At 40.2% G+C, this 18,422-nt stretch overlaps 1 protein-coding gene across 1 annotated transcript in view; it reads left to right on the forward strand.

Annotated features, from left to right (window-relative positions):
- GRID2 (glutamate ionotropic receptor delta type subunit 2) overlaps nucleotides 1–18,422 on the forward strand; it is a 1,041,562-nt gene that overhangs the window by 667,957 nt on the left and 355,183 nt on the right. The window contains 1 exon segment of the mRNA XM_038399416.2: nucleotides 8,834–9,007. Within this exon segment, the coding sequence (XP_038255344.1) occupies nucleotides 8,834–9,007 (174 nt within the window).

Genomic DNA, 18,422 nt, shown 5'->3' on the forward strand with positions numbered 1-18,422 from the left:
ATAATCAACCATTTTTCAGTTAGGCTAGATTAGAATTTAGTCATCTCCCTGGTTCTTTGTTCTAGTGACCAGACCAGTTTAGTAAATCACTTCCACTGTTTAAAGTTAACAGATACCAAAAAAAATTATAATTTTCCCCAATTCCTATTGAAGTCAATGGGAGTCTCTCCATTCACTTCAGTAGGTGTTGGATTAGGCCCATAATTCATAGAGTTAACCAAAATACTGGTAAATCACTTAGGTGGAGGTTTTTAATGATTGGTGAATATCGTATCTTACTACCATTTTAGTCAATGATAAATTAATTTGAACTTTAAAGAAAAACATTAGTGTAGTAAACTGGAAAATCTCTGATCATAGTACATGTGTTTTCTATATGCTGTAGAACCTACAGATTCACAAATCAGTTGCTCTGTGAAATGGATTCTGCCCTCTGAGCCACATCCATGCATGAGAGGGTAAAATGTAGATTTCTCTATTCTAGCATTCTAAAGATTTGCAATATTTTGAGGACATTAAAATCAGATCAGAAACAAATAATATCTGTTCACAGTGGCATAGACTGAATCACGATCTGACTTTGACCTACCATTTATACAACATTTTTTCCTTTGTTACTTCTTTTGATGTCACTTTATTCAGACCATGACAAAAATGTGAATATATTCCAGGTGGTGAATGCTTGGGAACAATATTCTGCCTTTCATGTCTTTACCAGTACACTACAGAAAATACCTAGCTTTTATCCACTTTGATGACAATGGGAGATTTGAAAGTGGAGTGATGGCTGCCTATGCCCTTTATTGTTTAGTTTTCTGTGTTGTTGTAGCTGTGTTGGGCCCGAATATTAGAGAAATAAGTCTAGCGTTGTAAGCAAACAAACAACCCACCCCCACCCCCTCCTGCGCGAAAAAAGTGCCATCTAGTTGCCAATTACTGTGTCCTTTGGATTTACACTATGAGCCAGCCTGGGAACTCCATGTTCAGAGTAGCATGTAGTTATTCACACAAGTGCTCCATTCCAGTAGATCTATCCTTTATGACAGATGAATTTGTTTTGGCTAAATCGGAGCACTAAGTGACTATGGCCTACCCTAAACCTAGAATTTAGGTCAACCTAGTTACATCACTCAGGATATGAAAGATTCAAACCCCTGAGAGATGTAGTCAAGCCGACCTAAGCCCCAGTGTAAACACCACAAGGTAGACAGAAGAATTCTTCCGTTGACCTAGCTACCACCTCTGAGAGGTGGAATTACTACAGCAATGGAAGAACCTCTGCTGTTGCTGTCATAAGTGTTTACACAACAGCTGTGCCACTGCAGTGTTTCTAGTGTAGAAATACCCTATTTTACATGTCTTTTCTAATTCTCTAGTCTTCAGCATTTAGGATGAATTATGCAAATAAGAAATACATTATTTGGGAAACAGTTAAAATAACTTCTTACAATTAGCTGCCAAATACAAATTAGGAATGTATTCCCTTTTCCTTTTGCACTGAAAACAAAAAAATCGAAACAGAAATGCCATTCATGAACATGAATCTGCCTAGTTTAGTGGGACTGTGTATATTACTTCAATTGCTTATTTTAAAAGGCAGTAATGCTTGGTAACATTTACTTAAGTTTATTGTCCCATAGTTGATGTTTAAGGTAATGTATTAAATTAGCCTTGACAATGTGCATCTAATGGGAATTACTGAAATAAATATATAATAAAATATTACCTTTAATACATTACATATATATTGTATTGAAGGCTCCATAAAAATGAGAGGTTGCACAATTTCATATGTCACAATCAGAGGGATAGCTCAGTGGTTTGAACATTGGTCTGCTAAACCCAGGGTTGTGAGTTCAATCCTTGAGGGGGCCATTTAGGGTTCTGTGGCAAAAATTGGGGGACTGGTCCTGCTTTGAGCAGGGGGTTGGACTAGATGATCTCCTGAGGTCCCTTCCAACCCTGATATTCTATGCAAGTATCTATATTAGTACTTGGTAATAATACCAATCTCCTCTCCCTGATCAATGCATTCAGTTGAGAAAAGCCTCTCCAAATAAATATTTCCATCCCTTCAGGGCCCTGCAGCAGTCGATGTTATAGTTCTTTATTTAAATTTCACAAGATTCAGAGATTTGGATATATACAAATCAGAGGTGGAGTAATAGATATGAGAAGGGGTTTCTCTCTGCTTCTATTTTCTTTCTCACCTTTGTTGTATTTGTGCATTCATTATGTATTTATTTTTTTTAGCTGATAGTGGGAATTGAGAGAAATTGTATGTCTGTATTAACATAAAGAAATGGCTTATTCATTTATTTTTTTAAATAGGTGGCTTATTTTATTTATTAGTTAAACTGTGCAGTGTAATCCTGCTATGCCCAGTGCTGTCACCTGTCTCCTACTGTTCTCTCTTCGGAGAACGGCCCAAAGCTCTTTGCACTGGTCGCAGTTATTATAGGTGAAACACCTTTGAAAAATGTCAAACCATTAAAGTTGCACATTTTTCAAACAGTTAAAAGGTGCCCTTGGATGCATGCACACAGCTCAAACTGATTAAAATGGGAGGCTCACATGCATGCATCCATATGCAGAATTTGGCTTTATATATCTGTCCAAAAAGGACTGGGTCCTAGTTTGTTGTGTTCTGTTTCTTCATTGTTATTTAAGTACAAGACAGTACTATGAAGATGAGGCTAGGGGTAGGTCATACTGTGAAATTAAGAGTCAACTTTTGAAGTTGTGGTAGATCTCAGAAAGCAATTAATTGGATTTCACTAATTTATATAATGGCATATTTTTAACACATGCAGTAGATTAATGCAAAATAATTACTTGAGGGATATTACAGGGTAGCTGGCTCCGGAGGGTGGTCATGTCCTATGACAGGCTCTGCTAAAGAGAATGAAACAACCAACACCCCTCTGCGGATAATTAATTAACTACTGCCCAGCTATTTAGGCAATTAGTAAAGGAATACCTGGGCTTTATAAACTGTTATATGGGCTCAGGCAGGGGAGATCACAGGGAAGAAATGCTGGAAAAAGAACTCCTCAGGGGGAGCTGGCTAGGAAGCTATCCCCGTGAAACAAGACTGATGGGGTGAGGAATAGTACACAGAAAGAGAAAGTTCCAAAGGAGGGCTTCTCAGAAGGAGCTGGTGAGAGAGCTCATCAGGAAAGGGGGCCAGGGAAGCGTGCTTCTAGCTGGAGAGGCTCCAGAAGGAAGGAGCTATGAATGCCAACCGTCAGCAAAATCTGGTCCCGATGGAAGGACTTCACAGGTAGCAGCAGCAGCTCCAGATCAAAGGAATTGTATGCCATTCCAAGGAAAGGTCATTGTGGGTTTGACCTTTGCAGGTACCTTGGCCCAAGGCGAGAGAGACTTCCCCAACTGAAGGCAAGAGGGCCTTTCTCCAGGAGAGGGTTTTAGATCAATAGGGCTTCATGAGTAAGGGACTTGGACATCGGGGGGGGTTGATGGACTAAGGTTAACTCAGCCCCTTCCCCCTCCAACTAGGATGAACATAATATAAGAACATAAGAATAGCCATACTGGGTCAGACCAAAGGTCCATCCAGCCCAGTACCCTGTCTACTGACAGTGACCAATGCCAGGTACCCCAGAGGGTGTGAACCTAACAGATAATGATCAAGTGATCTCTCTCCTGCCATCCTCTGACAGAAGGAGGCTAGGGACACCATTCCTTACCCATCCTGGCTAATAGCCATTAATGGACCTAACCTCTATGAATGTATCCAGTTCTCTTTTAAACCCTGTTATAGTCCTAGCCTTCACAATCTCCTCAGGCAAGGAGTTCCACAGGTTGACTGTGCTGTGTGAAGAAGAACTTCCTTTTATTTGTTTTAAACCTGCTGCCCATTAATTTCATTTGGTGGCCCCTTTGCTTAGGTCAATGCCTAGTTGTGTAATGTTCTGCCTTTGGGTAAAGTTAATTACAGTGCTGAGGAGGCACTGCTTAATATACACACGGCTCACTGGACTTATTGAAAGTGCATTAGCAGAAAGTGATGCAGGGAGTTAATTGTAGTGCTGCACTAGGCCACAAAGGACACTCCGGGGTGTGGACCCCCATTACAAGGAGCTGAATTAAACACTTCCATTTTAAAATAATTGCAATAGCTCATGTATTTTATACTACTCTATTTTCTGTATTATGCTTGCCACCAATGCAGACTCTCATAACCCCCTCCCCAGAGATGTGGCTTAAGAATCCTCTCTGGTGCTTATTACTTGGAGTGGCTTCTCCCCTCTCCTCAAAAGGGTTGGGTCCTGGGTTCTTTTTGTGATGGCTGGTGTCTCCACCTAGAGTGACTCCTCACTGTGCCTGGGACACACTGGGTGCTTCCCTTGGGAAAATGAATAATGCTATCACTGCTAGCCAGGCATATGAAACCCAGTTCACAGCAAACAATGAAGTACATCAGCACAAACTATGGCCAAGGAATGACACACCCTAAACAATATAACAATGGGGAATATTACTGGGAGCAGGAAAATAGGATCTGGAGAAGGAAAGGGTTAGGTTAACTAATAAATACTAACCATAAATAAACCAAGTTCCCCACCTCCCAACACTCATAACTTTCATAATCCCTCCCACCTTCCCAGCCAAATGATATGGTGATGGGTGTGGAGAGGCGTGCTGCAGCTCTATGAATATTGGCCAGTTTAAACCAAAAGGATGCCTTTACTGTGTCTTCATCCCTAGGTGGGACAGGGTGCCTTCCTGGCTCCCTGGTCTGGGGTTCTGTGGAGGTCTAGGCTGGCTCTCCAGAGCCAGCTCCAGGTCAGATCTCTGCCATTATAGCTGCTGGTCTCTGCAGGGTTGGAACGTTCTGCTCACTACAACTCACTACAGCTCACCGACTCCTTCTGAGTGGAAGGGGAGTTAATCAGAGACTCCCTGAGCTGTTCTGCTTCTCTATCTTTTGGCTCCCAAACTCAGTGCTAAAAAATGAAACTTGTATCTTTGCATCTGCGTCAGGCTGTCCCCTTATCATGGAGGGGCCGAGCAGACCTGGCTTATCATTGGCCCAGCTAAAGGCTTGTTCAGATCATGCTCTTCAGAAGTCTCCTAATGGCTTCAGCAGGGGTTTCTAATCTATTCTGTCCCTATACCTGACTCCAGCCATGCTGGGAAATGGTACCAAAATGGTAGCCATTTTTATTGTAGTCCATAGAATAGGGCTTGCTAGAGGCTCAGCTCAGAGTTCCAGGAACTGGCAAACACCAAATGTGGGTTACATTGCTGAGTTACCTCTCAACATCATTCACATTAGGCAGGTGGTAACTTATATAAACTGGTATTCTGAAACCCACAGCAGTGCCTCTCTGCCACTTTCCACCTACATGTCTGTAGGTTGCTTCAGAGCAGGCAGAATGAGCTAGCTCTGCAGTGGTTGTTAGTTCTAGAGGCCTGATCCATGGCCCACAGAGTGGCCAAATTGGTTTTTCATTCTTGTCTAGGTTTCTTCTCCAAGTTCTATCCTCACTCCATTGTATGAATGACAACACCTTCCCTAGTCTTGGTACCGAAGAGAAAAATAAAAGATTTGGCCCAAGCTATCAAAATCTATTGATACTGAGCCATTACCTTTAGAAAATCTGAATCTTTTTTAATGCATACTAGGCTCAGAAACTGGGCCAGTTGGCATCCTGTTTTTCTATTTCTTTTTTGGGTTTCAATACTTGTAAAATAGATCATCTGGCACTCTTATATTAGAGAGAAGATAGGTGAGGTAATATCTTTCATTGGACCAACTTCTGTTGGTGGAAGGTGCAAGATTTTGAGTTTCATGGAACTCTTCCTCATGTCTGGAGAAGATAACTAGAATGTCACTTGTACCTGAAAAAGAGCTCTCTGAAGGTCAAAGTGTGCCACTTCCCCAACAGAAATTGGTCCAATAAAAGATATTACCTCACTGCCTTGTTTCTCTTGTCTCCTGGAACCAACAACGCTACAACATTGCAAATGACCCTTATATCCTTCATTTAAATTGAAATGCAAATGGTTTCCTCCTATGAGTTAGTTCCTTGATATAGTTTTCTTCTCATTAAGAACATCTCTTCAGCCCAAATCTAAAAGTTAGAACTAGTGAAGGATTATCTGATAGTCTTGTTTTGTACAATAGAACAGGTTCTTTCTGATTGTCAATCCCAAGAGAAAATACTGACAGAATTAATTGAATGAGGCAAATTTATTTTCATCAAATTGTCCTGATTTAAGCTGGGTTTGTGGGTAACAGCTTTGCAATTGAAACGTTAACCTAAAAAGAAAACTTTATTAGAATACCAGTACAGTCCACAGAATTTAAAGTACATTTGACATGAATCTGTTCAGTTTATTTGTTATATTGTTTCATCACATTGAAAATTCCCACATTGATCCTGTCTCCTTGGTGTTTGTTTGGACTTTGCTTTTAGTCTCCAGAAAATACTTACAAAATACACAATATGTCTGAAGTGTGGCAATGACCTAGAGGCAAAACCCAGAGAATTCTAATTAAAATTCACAAAACTGCTGAATACAGAAACAAAAATATGCTGTGTTTTTGGGAGAAAAAATGATAAATGTTTGCACAGCTAAAAGTCAAAACCTCTTATAAAATGTTAGCTGGCAGTGTAGCATGTGGGTATGGTTTTTTCACAGTATTGAAAAAAAAATTCAGCCTCTCTGTTCCAATATAGGCAAGATGTGTAACAAAAAACAAATTATCATGCATAGTGAACTTCCCCATGAGTACTATGATTGATTAAAAGGTGTGGTGTAGAATATAGATAATATTCTTTTTAACTGTCCTCTATGATTATATTGCAGGTGTATTAAAAAATGACCTGCATTTTGCCAAAGAAACAACTTTTTTCTTGTAGCTAGTGAAATGACACAGACAAAATGAAAAGACGGCATATTAAGCTGAGAGAAACCATTATCTATGGTACATTAAGGATTAATCGACCAGAAATGCAGGATATTACACTGGACACTGCTGATGCCAGGTGTTATTTTGTTTGTAGAAAAATCTATTTCATAAAGAACATAAAGATGAGGCCAAAAGCTATGACATGCTCTGAAGAAGAATAAAATAGGTTTATTGTAGTCAAGAGAATCGATGTTAAAATTGACAACTCTTAGCATGTTCTTCATCATGGCTTTAAAAAAAAATAAACAAAATGGAGCTATATCTGAACCATTCATTTTAGAAGATTTTGCTTTAAGCGTGTTCATTGTAGCCAGAAAATACATCAGGACTGGTGTTTACAATTAAAAATGAGCATTTTCAAAAGTATGTGGTTTTCTTTTGCAGAAAGGAAACTGCATTTTGATTTAAATTTGAATATTTGTGCCTCCAAACATGCGATCGTGGGCACAGACCATGAAGTTAGAAGCACAAGTGCACTGATTTGCTCCTGTAATTCATTTACAGATACAAAAATGCATTTGCAGTTAGCTTTAAAAAGGGGGTGAGGGGAGGGGACGCTGGTCCTTAGACCTTTGGGAAATATACCTCAAAATGTTTGCTTTCTGTTGGAATGCAGAATTACTACTCTAAGTTGCATACTAGTGATGACATAGCCTCAAAAGTCTCATATTTTTGAAATGGTATCCAAAAGATTTTCTATTCAGCAGCAGATTGCCTAAACCTCTTCAGTCTGAAAGTCATGCTGGATATTTCAGTATAACAAGATTTCTCATAGGACTTTTGCTAACTTTAGCATGGAACATTACACTCTTACGTTTCCAAAATGTGTAGGACATCAAGTACATTCTGATAAACAGGGTCGACTCATTTGGGAAAATAAGCAAATGATTCATTCTGCTGAGGGACAGACCCTAGGTTTGAGAGAAATTACTTCAGATAAATTGTGTTGTGCCACACAATATTTCAGTAACTTTGCTTCTGTGCAGAAAAATATAGACAAAAAGAGATGAGAACCCCATTTTTAGGTCTATCTAAACCTTTTTAGTCCTCAGAAAAGATTAAAGTTCAAGTTCTGAATAAAAGTTTGGGTCAGTTTTTATAGTTTATTAATCAATTAATCATACCAAATTCAGGGTCATATCCACAGCTAGTGTAAAACAGCATAGCCTCAACTTTTTACATATACACACATACCCTCATACCACATTCCTCTCCAAACCAAAATATGCAATAAATGTTAACTTTGTGATTTATTTCTTTAAAGTGTCTGTCCCTAGCTGTGGGTGCTCAGCTTTCAATCAGAGGAAACCTTACGGATAAAATGGAGGTTTTCAATTAGAGCTTGCTATAGACAAGAACACTACACAATCTTGAATGCCCTAATGCTTTCTTTCTCTCCTCCCCAGTGCCCATTTTGATCAATTGTTCGTTAACTACTAAATTGTGCATAGGATTTTGATATTCTTTTCCCAGGAAATGAACACTTAAGACCCAAATAATTGTCTGTACCTCCAGAGCTCTTGATGTTATGCCACACTTAGCAATACTTTATACTATGTCTTCCTACTGTCCTAACATTATCGTTGTGAAACACTTTAAAGTAAAAGATCAAAGGGAAAGGGGAAAAAACCCCAATCTGAACCCAGTTACCCCTCCAGGTCTCTCTTTAGGCTTCAGTGTAGCATATATAAGCAAGTGATATGATTATAGAAATGGTAGGCTAGTCATTTTAATGAACACACATGTGTTTTGTTTGAGGACATGACAGCACTGAATAAATGCAGTACAGTGATACCATGTCTCTCAATTTATTTTTCATTTACAATCTGGTGGTGACATTTCAATTTTTAACTTTTGTACATATTCTATGCCTGATCTTATCTTACACAGGAAATAAATGATGTGGATGTGCAGGAGCTAGTGAGAAGGTCAATTGGAAGGTTAACAATTATTCGACAGACATTTCCAGTCCCACAGAACAGCAGTCAACGCTGTTTCCGTGGCAACCACAGAATATCTTCATCACTGTGTGATCCTAAGGACCCTTTCTCCCAGAACATGGAGGTATCTTCATACCAATACTTTCTTGCCTGTGTGCTAGCTTTATAGACAGCTACTGGGAAAATTTGAATTCAGTGTAATTTTTACTCTGTTTATTTTTAATATTCTTCTATGTGACATATCCTAATGGTTCATGCATGAAACAATGAAATGCTTAGCTGTTTGGTGTGCCATCTTGGTGACTAGAGTTACATATCTAGCCTGAGCTACGTATCTAGCCTAAGCCACAGCAAGGCAGGGAAATCAGAGAGAAGCAGCTCAGCATCCAAAAGAAGGGGTATTGGATTGCTGAGTTCTATAGTTTACCAGTTCTCCATCAAGAGTTCCCTCTGCAGAGCCACATAAGAATCATACCATGTTTCTCAAGCCACATAACTGGTAAAACTAGTAAACCCATCCTGGAGAGCTTCTGCCTAAAGATTCGGAACCAAGCATTTTAAAACTTGAGTGTCTCAAGCTAAATACCTAAATCTGTACTTATGTACCTACGTGGCCTTCTTGTCAGATTCTAAATACAGATTTTACTGACTTCATGGAGATATCATATTTACGCCAATACATTCCACCATCCATTGATGACTGGAGTGATAGAAATGGGATGAAATTTAATAGCACAGTGTATGGTGGTGCAGTTAGTGTCTGATAAAAAGAATTTCTGCTACACTTCAGGGATCATCAGTTGGAAGCGACACAGAAGGAGAAAGACCTTGGTGTGTGGTTTGATCATAGGATGTTTATGAGCCACCAGTGTGAGCAAATACAATCCTAGGATGCATCAGGCAAGGCATTTCCAATAGAGATGGAGAAGTATTAACTCCATTGTACAAGGCATTAGTAAGACCTCATTTGGAATAGTGTGTACATTTCTGGTCACCATGTATAAGGAAAACTATTTTAAACTGGAACAGGTGCAGAGAAGAGCTATGAGGATGATCCTGGCTATGGAGGGTATATCTTGTGAGAGGAGATTGAAAGAACTGGGCTTGTTTAGTCTCACTAAAAGAAGGCTGAGAGGGAATATGATTGATCTTGCTAAATCAGGGGGAGATAAATACCAGGGAGGGTGAAGAGCTATTTATGCTGAAGGACAATGTTGGTGCAAGAACTAATGGCTCTCAGCTGGCCATGAACAAATTCAATCTGAAATTAAAAGAAGGTTTCTAACCATCAAAGAGATGAGGTTCTGGAACAGCTTTCCAATAGGAGTTGGAATGTGGGGGACAAGCAAGTTAATTTGTTTTAATAGAGAGCTGGACAAATTTGAGTGCACTTGTATGATGGGTTTGCTTGTGATGGTAGGGGGCAAGGCTCAAAAGTCCTATGGGGTCACTTCTGGTTTCTAAAGCTCATGCTTCAAGGTTGCAGCTGGCCACTAGAAGGGGTCAGGAAGGGATTATTCCCACTCCGCCCCCAATGTATTCTGGGATTTTTTCCCCTTCCTCTGAAGCATCGAGGTGGGTACTTCTGGAGATGGGACACTGGGTGGGTTGGATGAGGGCTCTGAGATGGCACCGAGCATCCTCTCCGTCAAGTGCTTGACTGGCTGATTCTTGCTCACATGCTCAGGGTCTAACTGATCAGCGAATGTGAGGTTGGGAAAATTTCTTCCTTCCTTCCTGACCGTGCGGGGCAGGGGAGGGAAATGGGGAGAGGTTGCCTTCCTCTGCAGCCAGGATTTATCTGAGTATATCTCATTTAACCATTTCCCTGCCATTCTTCCTATTCTCTGCCTGTGGCATGTAATAGTCTATTATTGTGTGGGTCTCATTCCTTTGAAGGGTTTAGCATGCTGGTGCTGGGTGATGTCGGTGCCCTGTGATATACAGATCAGACTAGATAATCTAGTGGTCCCTTCTTGCCTTAATCTTTATGACTGTACTAATGGAGGGCTCAGTTTTGCAACTGACTTCAAGCTGGCAGATCCTTATGCCCCGAAGGAGTTGCAGGTGTCTGGCCACACAGTCACTCTCACAGTTGAGTTCACATATGTGTTTTAGAAGCTGAGGCCCTTTGTTTGCTAGTAAGCTTGGTTTGACGCAGTTCTGTCAAAGTTATGGCTATGCAAAGTGCAGGACAAGATTGAGAAAAGGTGTCTTGCTTGCAGTCCCCTTCCCCCCACCCACGGTACGTATAAGGAATAAGAACGTAAGAATAGCTTTATGTTCAGTGACCAGACCAGCTAGGAGCAGCTCCTGGCCTGCTCTCTAACTAAATGCACTACTAGGCAACCAAGGAGCCCACATATGCTGCCTTGGAAATCACAGTGGCTACAGCCCTGACTGGCTGCTGGTTTAGCAGTCCTGTTTATAAGCCTGGCCTCCACAGCAGGTCAGTGGCTCTTCAACACCTTCCACTCTGAGAGCTGAACTTTCCCTTTTTGCAGTCCCTGCTCCTCTCTGGCTTCAGACTTCTAGATTCAACCCCCAGCTCCGCCTGTGGCTTATGACTCTGTCGATTCTCCGGTTCTGACATTCAGCTTCTGTCTCTGTGGTACTGATTCTTGGCTCTGCCTTTGCCTTATAACACTGGTTTATCCCCTCCTCCAAAGCTGTGGCATTTGGCTTCTGGTACTGACTCTTGGCTCGTTTCCTGGACTACGCCTACCCTAGTCCCAGCTCTCAGTAGTAGGCCTAACTCTCTCTTTTACCACCAGAACTGACCACTCACAGCCTGGTCGTCAACACTGTTGTTCATACCAATTATACATCTATGCTGTCTTCTGATAGTGGTCGATGCCAGATGCTTCAGAGGGAATTAACAGAACAGGGCAGTTTATGAGCGATCCATCTTCTGATGTCCAGTCCCAGATTCTGGCAGTCAGAGGTTTAGGGACACCCAGAGCATAGGGTTGCATCTCTGACCATCTTGGCTAACAGCCATTGATGGACCTATTCCCCATGAACATATCTAAATCTTGTTTGAAGTCAGTTATGCTTTTGGCCTTCACAATATCCCCTGCCAATGAGTTCCGAAGGAAGACTGCGCATTGTTTGAAATACTTTCTTAAGTTTGTTTTAAATCTGCTGTCTATTTCACTGAATGACCCCTGGTTCTTGTGTTTATATGCAGGAGTAAACAGGGGTTCTGGAATAATTTTTATAGTGAGGGTGCTGAGAGCCATTGAACCAAACTGTAAACCTTGTATATAATGGAAACCACTTCAAGCCGTAGCACCCCCACACTCCTAGTTCCGGCACCTATAGGATTAAATAACATTTCCTTATTCCTGATTTTATAGACTTCTATCATATCCCTCCCCCCTTAGACATCTCTTTTCTAAACTCAACAGCCCCAGGCTTTTTTATCTGCCCTTATATGGAAGCTGTTCCATATTCCTAATCATTTTTAGGATCGCCCTTCTCTGTACTTTCAATTCTAATATATCTTCTTGGGATGGGGCGACCAGAACTGCATGCAGGATTCAAGGTGTGGGCACATTATGGATTTATATAGTGCCCAGTAGGATATTTTCTGTCTTATTATCTATCCCTTTTCTAATGGTTCCTAACATTGTTAGCTTTTTTGATTGCTCCTGCACGTTGAACAGATGTTTTCAGGAAACTATCCGCAGTGACTCCATGCCCCATCATAATGTATGTATTGTAGGGATTATGTTTTCCAAAGTGCATTACTTCGAATTTATCAGCATTGAATTTCATTTGCCATTTTGTTGCCCAGTCACCCAGTTTTGTGAGATCCCTTTATAATTCTTCCCATTCTGCTTTGGACTTAACTATCTTCTGTAATTTTGTATCATCTGCAGATTTTGCCATCTCATTGTTTACCATTTTTCCAGATCATTTATGGAATTTGTTGAACAGCACTATTCTCAGTACAGACCCTTGGGGGACACCACTATTTACCCCTCTCCACTGTGAAAATGAACCATTTATTCCTACCCTTTGTTTCCTGTCTTTTAACCAGTTACCATGAGAGAACCTTCCCTCTTACCCATGACTGCTTACTTTGCTTAAGAGCCTTTGGTGAGGGACCTCGTCAAAAGCTTTCTGAAAGTCACCATACACTATATCCTCTGGATCACCCTTGTCCACGTGTTTGGTGATCCCCGGTTTTGTTTTGGTTTTGGTTTTTTGGTCCTCTTACTGTTTTTTTTATTATTGTGTTTTATTTGGGGTATACATATAGTTTGAGCCTCTATTATGGTGTTTTTAAAAAGTTTCCATTCAGTTTGCATATATTTGTGGGGACGTAAGGTTCCTGAGGCAGTCCCAGAGGCCTGGATTTGAGACCTATGGCTCCAGACACTACTTTTCTGAAGAACTGTGAGAATCACTGGTGAGAGGAGTGTAAAATCAAAAGCAAAGCAGCCAATAAGCAATTTATTTGTTAAAAGAAATACCTGTAGTCATAGCTCCCGCTGTGTGATACTTTTAGAAGTTAAGCAGGGTTGGATAGTGCTAATATGTGGATAGAAGATCTCTGGAAACAACATAGGTTCAACAGGAAGACATGTTAATAACTCAATTGCGCAGATCCACTTCAGCAGGATGGTTTTAGGAGGTACTGTTGATGTCTTTCGGGTGAAATGTGAAACTGAGGTCATGATCACAGCACATCTTTCAAGAATAGGAGTGACAAGATGGGTGAGTTAATGTACTTTATAAGACCAACTTCTGCTGATTGGGACAAGCTTTTAAGCTTATACATCGGGTTTGTCTCTTTCACTAACAGAAGTGGTCCATACCTCACCCACCTTGTCTCTATAACATCCTGGAACCAACATAACTCCAACAACACCGCAGACAAGAATAGGAGTATTAACTAGAGCTGTGAGGAAAAAAGTAATTCCATTTTGTAGAGGATTTTGATACTTCAAAATGTTGTTTCTGATATTTTCCCAGGGTGAATGTGCATAGAGCACATGCATATACATTAAGACAATTTTGGATAAATTATGACAGTATTACAAATTATAAGGAGAACATCATAGATAGTATAGCATGTGACTTCCCATGTTGCCCAGGCCAAAGACAACTACAGGGCTTGTCCACTGCCCTTTTGTACTGCCCTACAATAGTACAAAGTAATGTTTATTGGAACACAGAATCCTTTATACACTTAAAACACTCTAATCTTTTTCTATGCCATCAAAGTATGACAAGTCAGAAATGTCTCTGGGAATGGAAGGGATGGAATTATTTATTTTCCTAAAGCACTCCCATATCAAATATTTCCAATTTACAAGGAGGGAGAAGATTATTGTGACTGCTAGCACTGCACATTTACCTTGGGATATGAAAAACAAATCTGGGTTCTTTGTGACCTTTACATCACCATCAACAATATATAAGATTCTGGAATCAGAACTTAGCTGACAGTTTTATTGGTGGTACAGGAGGAGGCAAAATAAAATCAGCTTGGCTCATCTATAGCTGTATTTTCTGTGCTAGGCTGCTGGCAGTAATAAAAACATGTTTTCAATATGCAAAACATGCAGCTGTGACTTAGAGAAAGACATGGGGGCAGATAAATTGAGTGGGAATATTTTGTTATATTTGGTTTATTTTCCTCATTAGAGCTAGTTTTAATCAGGTGACAGCAGTGAGATCATATGGTAGGTAGATTGAGTTGCTATTGCGTGCATCATATAGGTTCCAAGATTTATTTTATTTTTCATCTGGGACCTTGTTTTCATTACATCTGGGACCTTGTTTTTTAGGGATAACTAAGGCTTGTAGATTTAGAAGAAGACATGGAGGGTGAAGGAGGCCAGGGTGATGCAAGACAGTGTGTGTCAGAAAGGAATCCCAGGTGCAAGGGGCTATATGAAACAAAGTAAAGAGGCAAGAATGGAAAAAAGAAACAAAAGTACTAGTTAGACATTTTTGGATGCAGCAAGGGGGACTTGCAGGGCGTGAAAAGAAACAAGAGCAAAGAGGTCATTGTGCAGATGGCCTCTTGAATTGAACATGGAAGCCCTGGAGAAGGGATTTAAGGTATGGCTGGATGTGATCAGATTTTCAGTGGCTGATTTTCACAGCTTATTTCTTTCCCATTTTCTTTTGCTTTTGTTAAAGAAGCTGTTTTTTTTCTGGAATATTGGGTCCAATTTTATTTAAATACTTTTTTTGAATTTGTACTGCATCCCAGATGCCTAGAGGGGAAAAAAAGGTAAAATATTTGTAAAAAGGAATATGAGAATTAAGCCCATGTGCAGAGCTATTGAAAATATTTCTTCAACAAACGTTGTGTTAACACAGAAAGAAAAGGATGACTGTGGTTGAAAATGGGAAATGAAATACTAAATTATTTACAAGGGAGGGCATTAAAAACAAAATTGTCCCTATTCCACATACTGGATGAGTGTAATGTTTGTGGTAATTATTTCTTGGTAGCTTTGCATGATTAAAAAATCAACATGTCATCAGAGTTAAACAAGGTTTATTCTGTGCATAATTAAGGTTGAAATGTGCAGGTCAATTATAATTATGATAAAAGTAGTCTCAAGAAATTATTATTTTATTGCTATTGCATAAGCACCTATGGGCCCAAACCAAAACTTCACAGACACATAGTAAGGAACAGTCCCTGCTTGGTAGAGCATGCATTCTGAAAGGGGTGGAAGAGAAAAAATGTTGGTATCCAGGGTTGATGGATGGGGAATTTAGGTACAGATGGATTAAGCAGTTCACCCCAACATCATGCAAGAAGTCTATGGTAGAGCAGGACACTTCACCCAGTTTCCTGAGTCCCAATTCCAGTGCAGCATCTTAACCACAAGAACATGCTTAAAATATAACCATGGTTACATAATTTCTTGAGTCCAGTCTCTGCTCTGTGAAATATGCATTGTATCAAACTGTCGTTGAAATTGGATTGGAATCAGGTCTTTAGGGTGTTAGGTAATTGTGTGAAATTAGATATTATTGTGCCCCTCTAGTTCCATTGAATAGTTTGCAATTGTCCTCAGAATTATGCTATCTGAACAGAACAAGACTGCTTGTATTAACTCTTTCTTTCTCCTGGAATTTTATGTGGTTACCAGACATCTTCATTTCACATTCTTGGCATGCAGGAGATCATCTAATTATGTGCTGCTGCTTAATTCCAATGGCTATCCACCTCTGCAAAAGACTGCTAAATTTGAGGAGATTTGGAATAAGCAGAATATCAACAACTAAGATACACAGTGCATGAAATGTCTTGTTACAGTTATGTTGCAGAGCCATAAATATACAGAACAATCTTTAAATTGCCTCCCTGTCATGCATACCAGGGCTATGATTCATGCTGCGTACTTCCAAGAGGGGGGTAGGATTTTGCAGAAACAGAATTTAAGTCTAGTGCATTTAATATTGTATTAACAGAGACCAATGATGCCATAAATGCTGAGCTAAAATATTGGTAAAGACTAAAAAATTGCTAATGCCTGCTGAACCCTGTACACTTGTGTCCTATTAACACTTGATGTAAATGCAGCTAAATTGCTCCTAAATTAATACGTGTATTCCTCTGTGTGAACTGTGACAAAAGATTTCCTAGTCCCATGATATTAAGTTACAGAAATTACATTAAAAAATGTCATCTTGTTGGGAAATCATGACTTGGGATTTGTAGCCATTATGTACTAATTTGGTTTTATTGGTGACCTTATTGTCTTTCCTCCCTAGAGGAAAAGCCTTTTTTCAGACCAGGCTTCTATATTATTATAGCAGGAGATAATTTTTTTCCCATTCTTCGATTTCCCCTAGCTGGAAGTTAATGTGGGGAAAACTTCTTTGAGTAAATAAGATTTCAGTTGAAAGACATCAACCCTTGAAGTTCTGGGTAGTGCAATAGTAGGTGATCTAAGTTATTGAAAGAGTATACTGTTATCTAGTCTGGGCTGGATGCTCAGCTGGTGTAAACTAGCACAGTCTTGGAGTGACACTGATTTACAACACAGGACGATTTAGTCATCCATGTCTCTAATCTTGTCATTCACGGGTGTGATGTCTAACCTCTGAGTTAAAAAGGAAATAAGCAACCTTATTCATGTTAGACCTCTGAATTCTAAAAGAGAAACGTTCAGAACCAGCAGAGTTGTAGGGGAAGTTGATTTAATGCTGAAAAGAAAACTTCCAAAACATGGAATGATTGAGGGGGAAAAAACCCCATGGAAGGGTCAGAAGCTCTCTGAGTGAGGAGCTATTAATGTTGTGTTCGCAGTGGTAATGAAGAATCATGGAAGGTTTACGAAAAAAGACAGGCTAGAACTTGCTGTGGAAATTTGGGAGGCAAAGGAAGCAACAAGTGCTGGGAACTTCTGGTGAAGGAGAGAGGCAGAGGGAAGCCTTCCTTGTATTGCTGGGGGAGGTGAAAGTAAGTAGCAAAAGGCTTGGGTGGAAATCTATGGGGATCAGCCTATGGAAGAGTCAGAGCCAGTATAAGTCACTGCAAGTTGGAGCCTGCATAATGCATATGCTGCCTTTATACAGTTCATTCGTAGGATGGGCAAAAAGTAATATTTGGAGTGTCATAATTTTCAGATGATATTTGGACCCTTGAATATCTGAATCAGCCTCTTCAGGAACTCCTTCCTTCCTAACTGGCCCTTCCTTTTAACTGGCTACAAGACTTCCCTAGCTTTACAATGTTTCTGCCACAAAATAAAGGGAGTCCCAGCAGCCTGAACCTCCATCTCATTATTCCATCTCACATGTTTAGGTCTCCCTCTTCTCCTAAGATCGTTTAGAACAGCTGAGTACTCTAAATCTTCATTTTTTCATCTTTGGGGTCACCACCTGTTACGAATGCAGCAGTCCTGAGAATTGATCTTAGCAGAATTGAAACAAAAAACAATCCTGCATCAAATAGCTAATAGCCACTGGCTAATTAGTTTTCAGATACCGGGAACACTTCAGAACCAGACATGCCAAATCCACGGAACTGGGCTTGTTTTTGGCTTTATTCTTGTGAGTTGCTTGTTGGCTATTTTTGGCTTGTTGCTTGTTTGGCTGCTAGCTTGTTGCTTCTTCTTTTGATGGCTCCCGGAAAGAAGAGGCAAGGGGGAGAGAGAGTCTGGGGTGCACAGGGGGCCCACCACAGTCCCAAACTGCACACCAGGAGATCTAGTCTCATAGTGTGGGGTTCTTAGGGATTGGCTTGTTTTGGTCTTGTTTTGAAATGGGATTAGCCTGATTTTTTGCTTATTGTGAAAGTCGGGTGCTTATTTATCACGTGAAAATTGGCAACTGTGTCCAGAACCCCTTCTGGTGTAGCCCAAGAACTTTAAGTGACTGATAGATTATCTGAAAAGAGTGTTCTCAAATGTCCTAGATACGATTCAGTCTTCTAACTTAATATTGCTTCTGAGCACCATGTTGTCAGATGCAGCTAATGATGTCTCTTTATGATAGCATCAGCAGGACACCTGCCCCTGCCATCTGAGGACAGAGATGACTGCAAAAAGTCATTT

The sequence above is a fragment of the Dermochelys coriacea genome, chromosome 4 (genome assembly GCF_009764565.3).
Source record: "Dermochelys coriacea isolate rDerCor1 chromosome 4, rDerCor1.pri.v4, whole genome shotgun sequence".
NCBI lineage: Eukaryota > Metazoa > Chordata > Testudines > Dermochelyidae > Dermochelys > Dermochelys coriacea.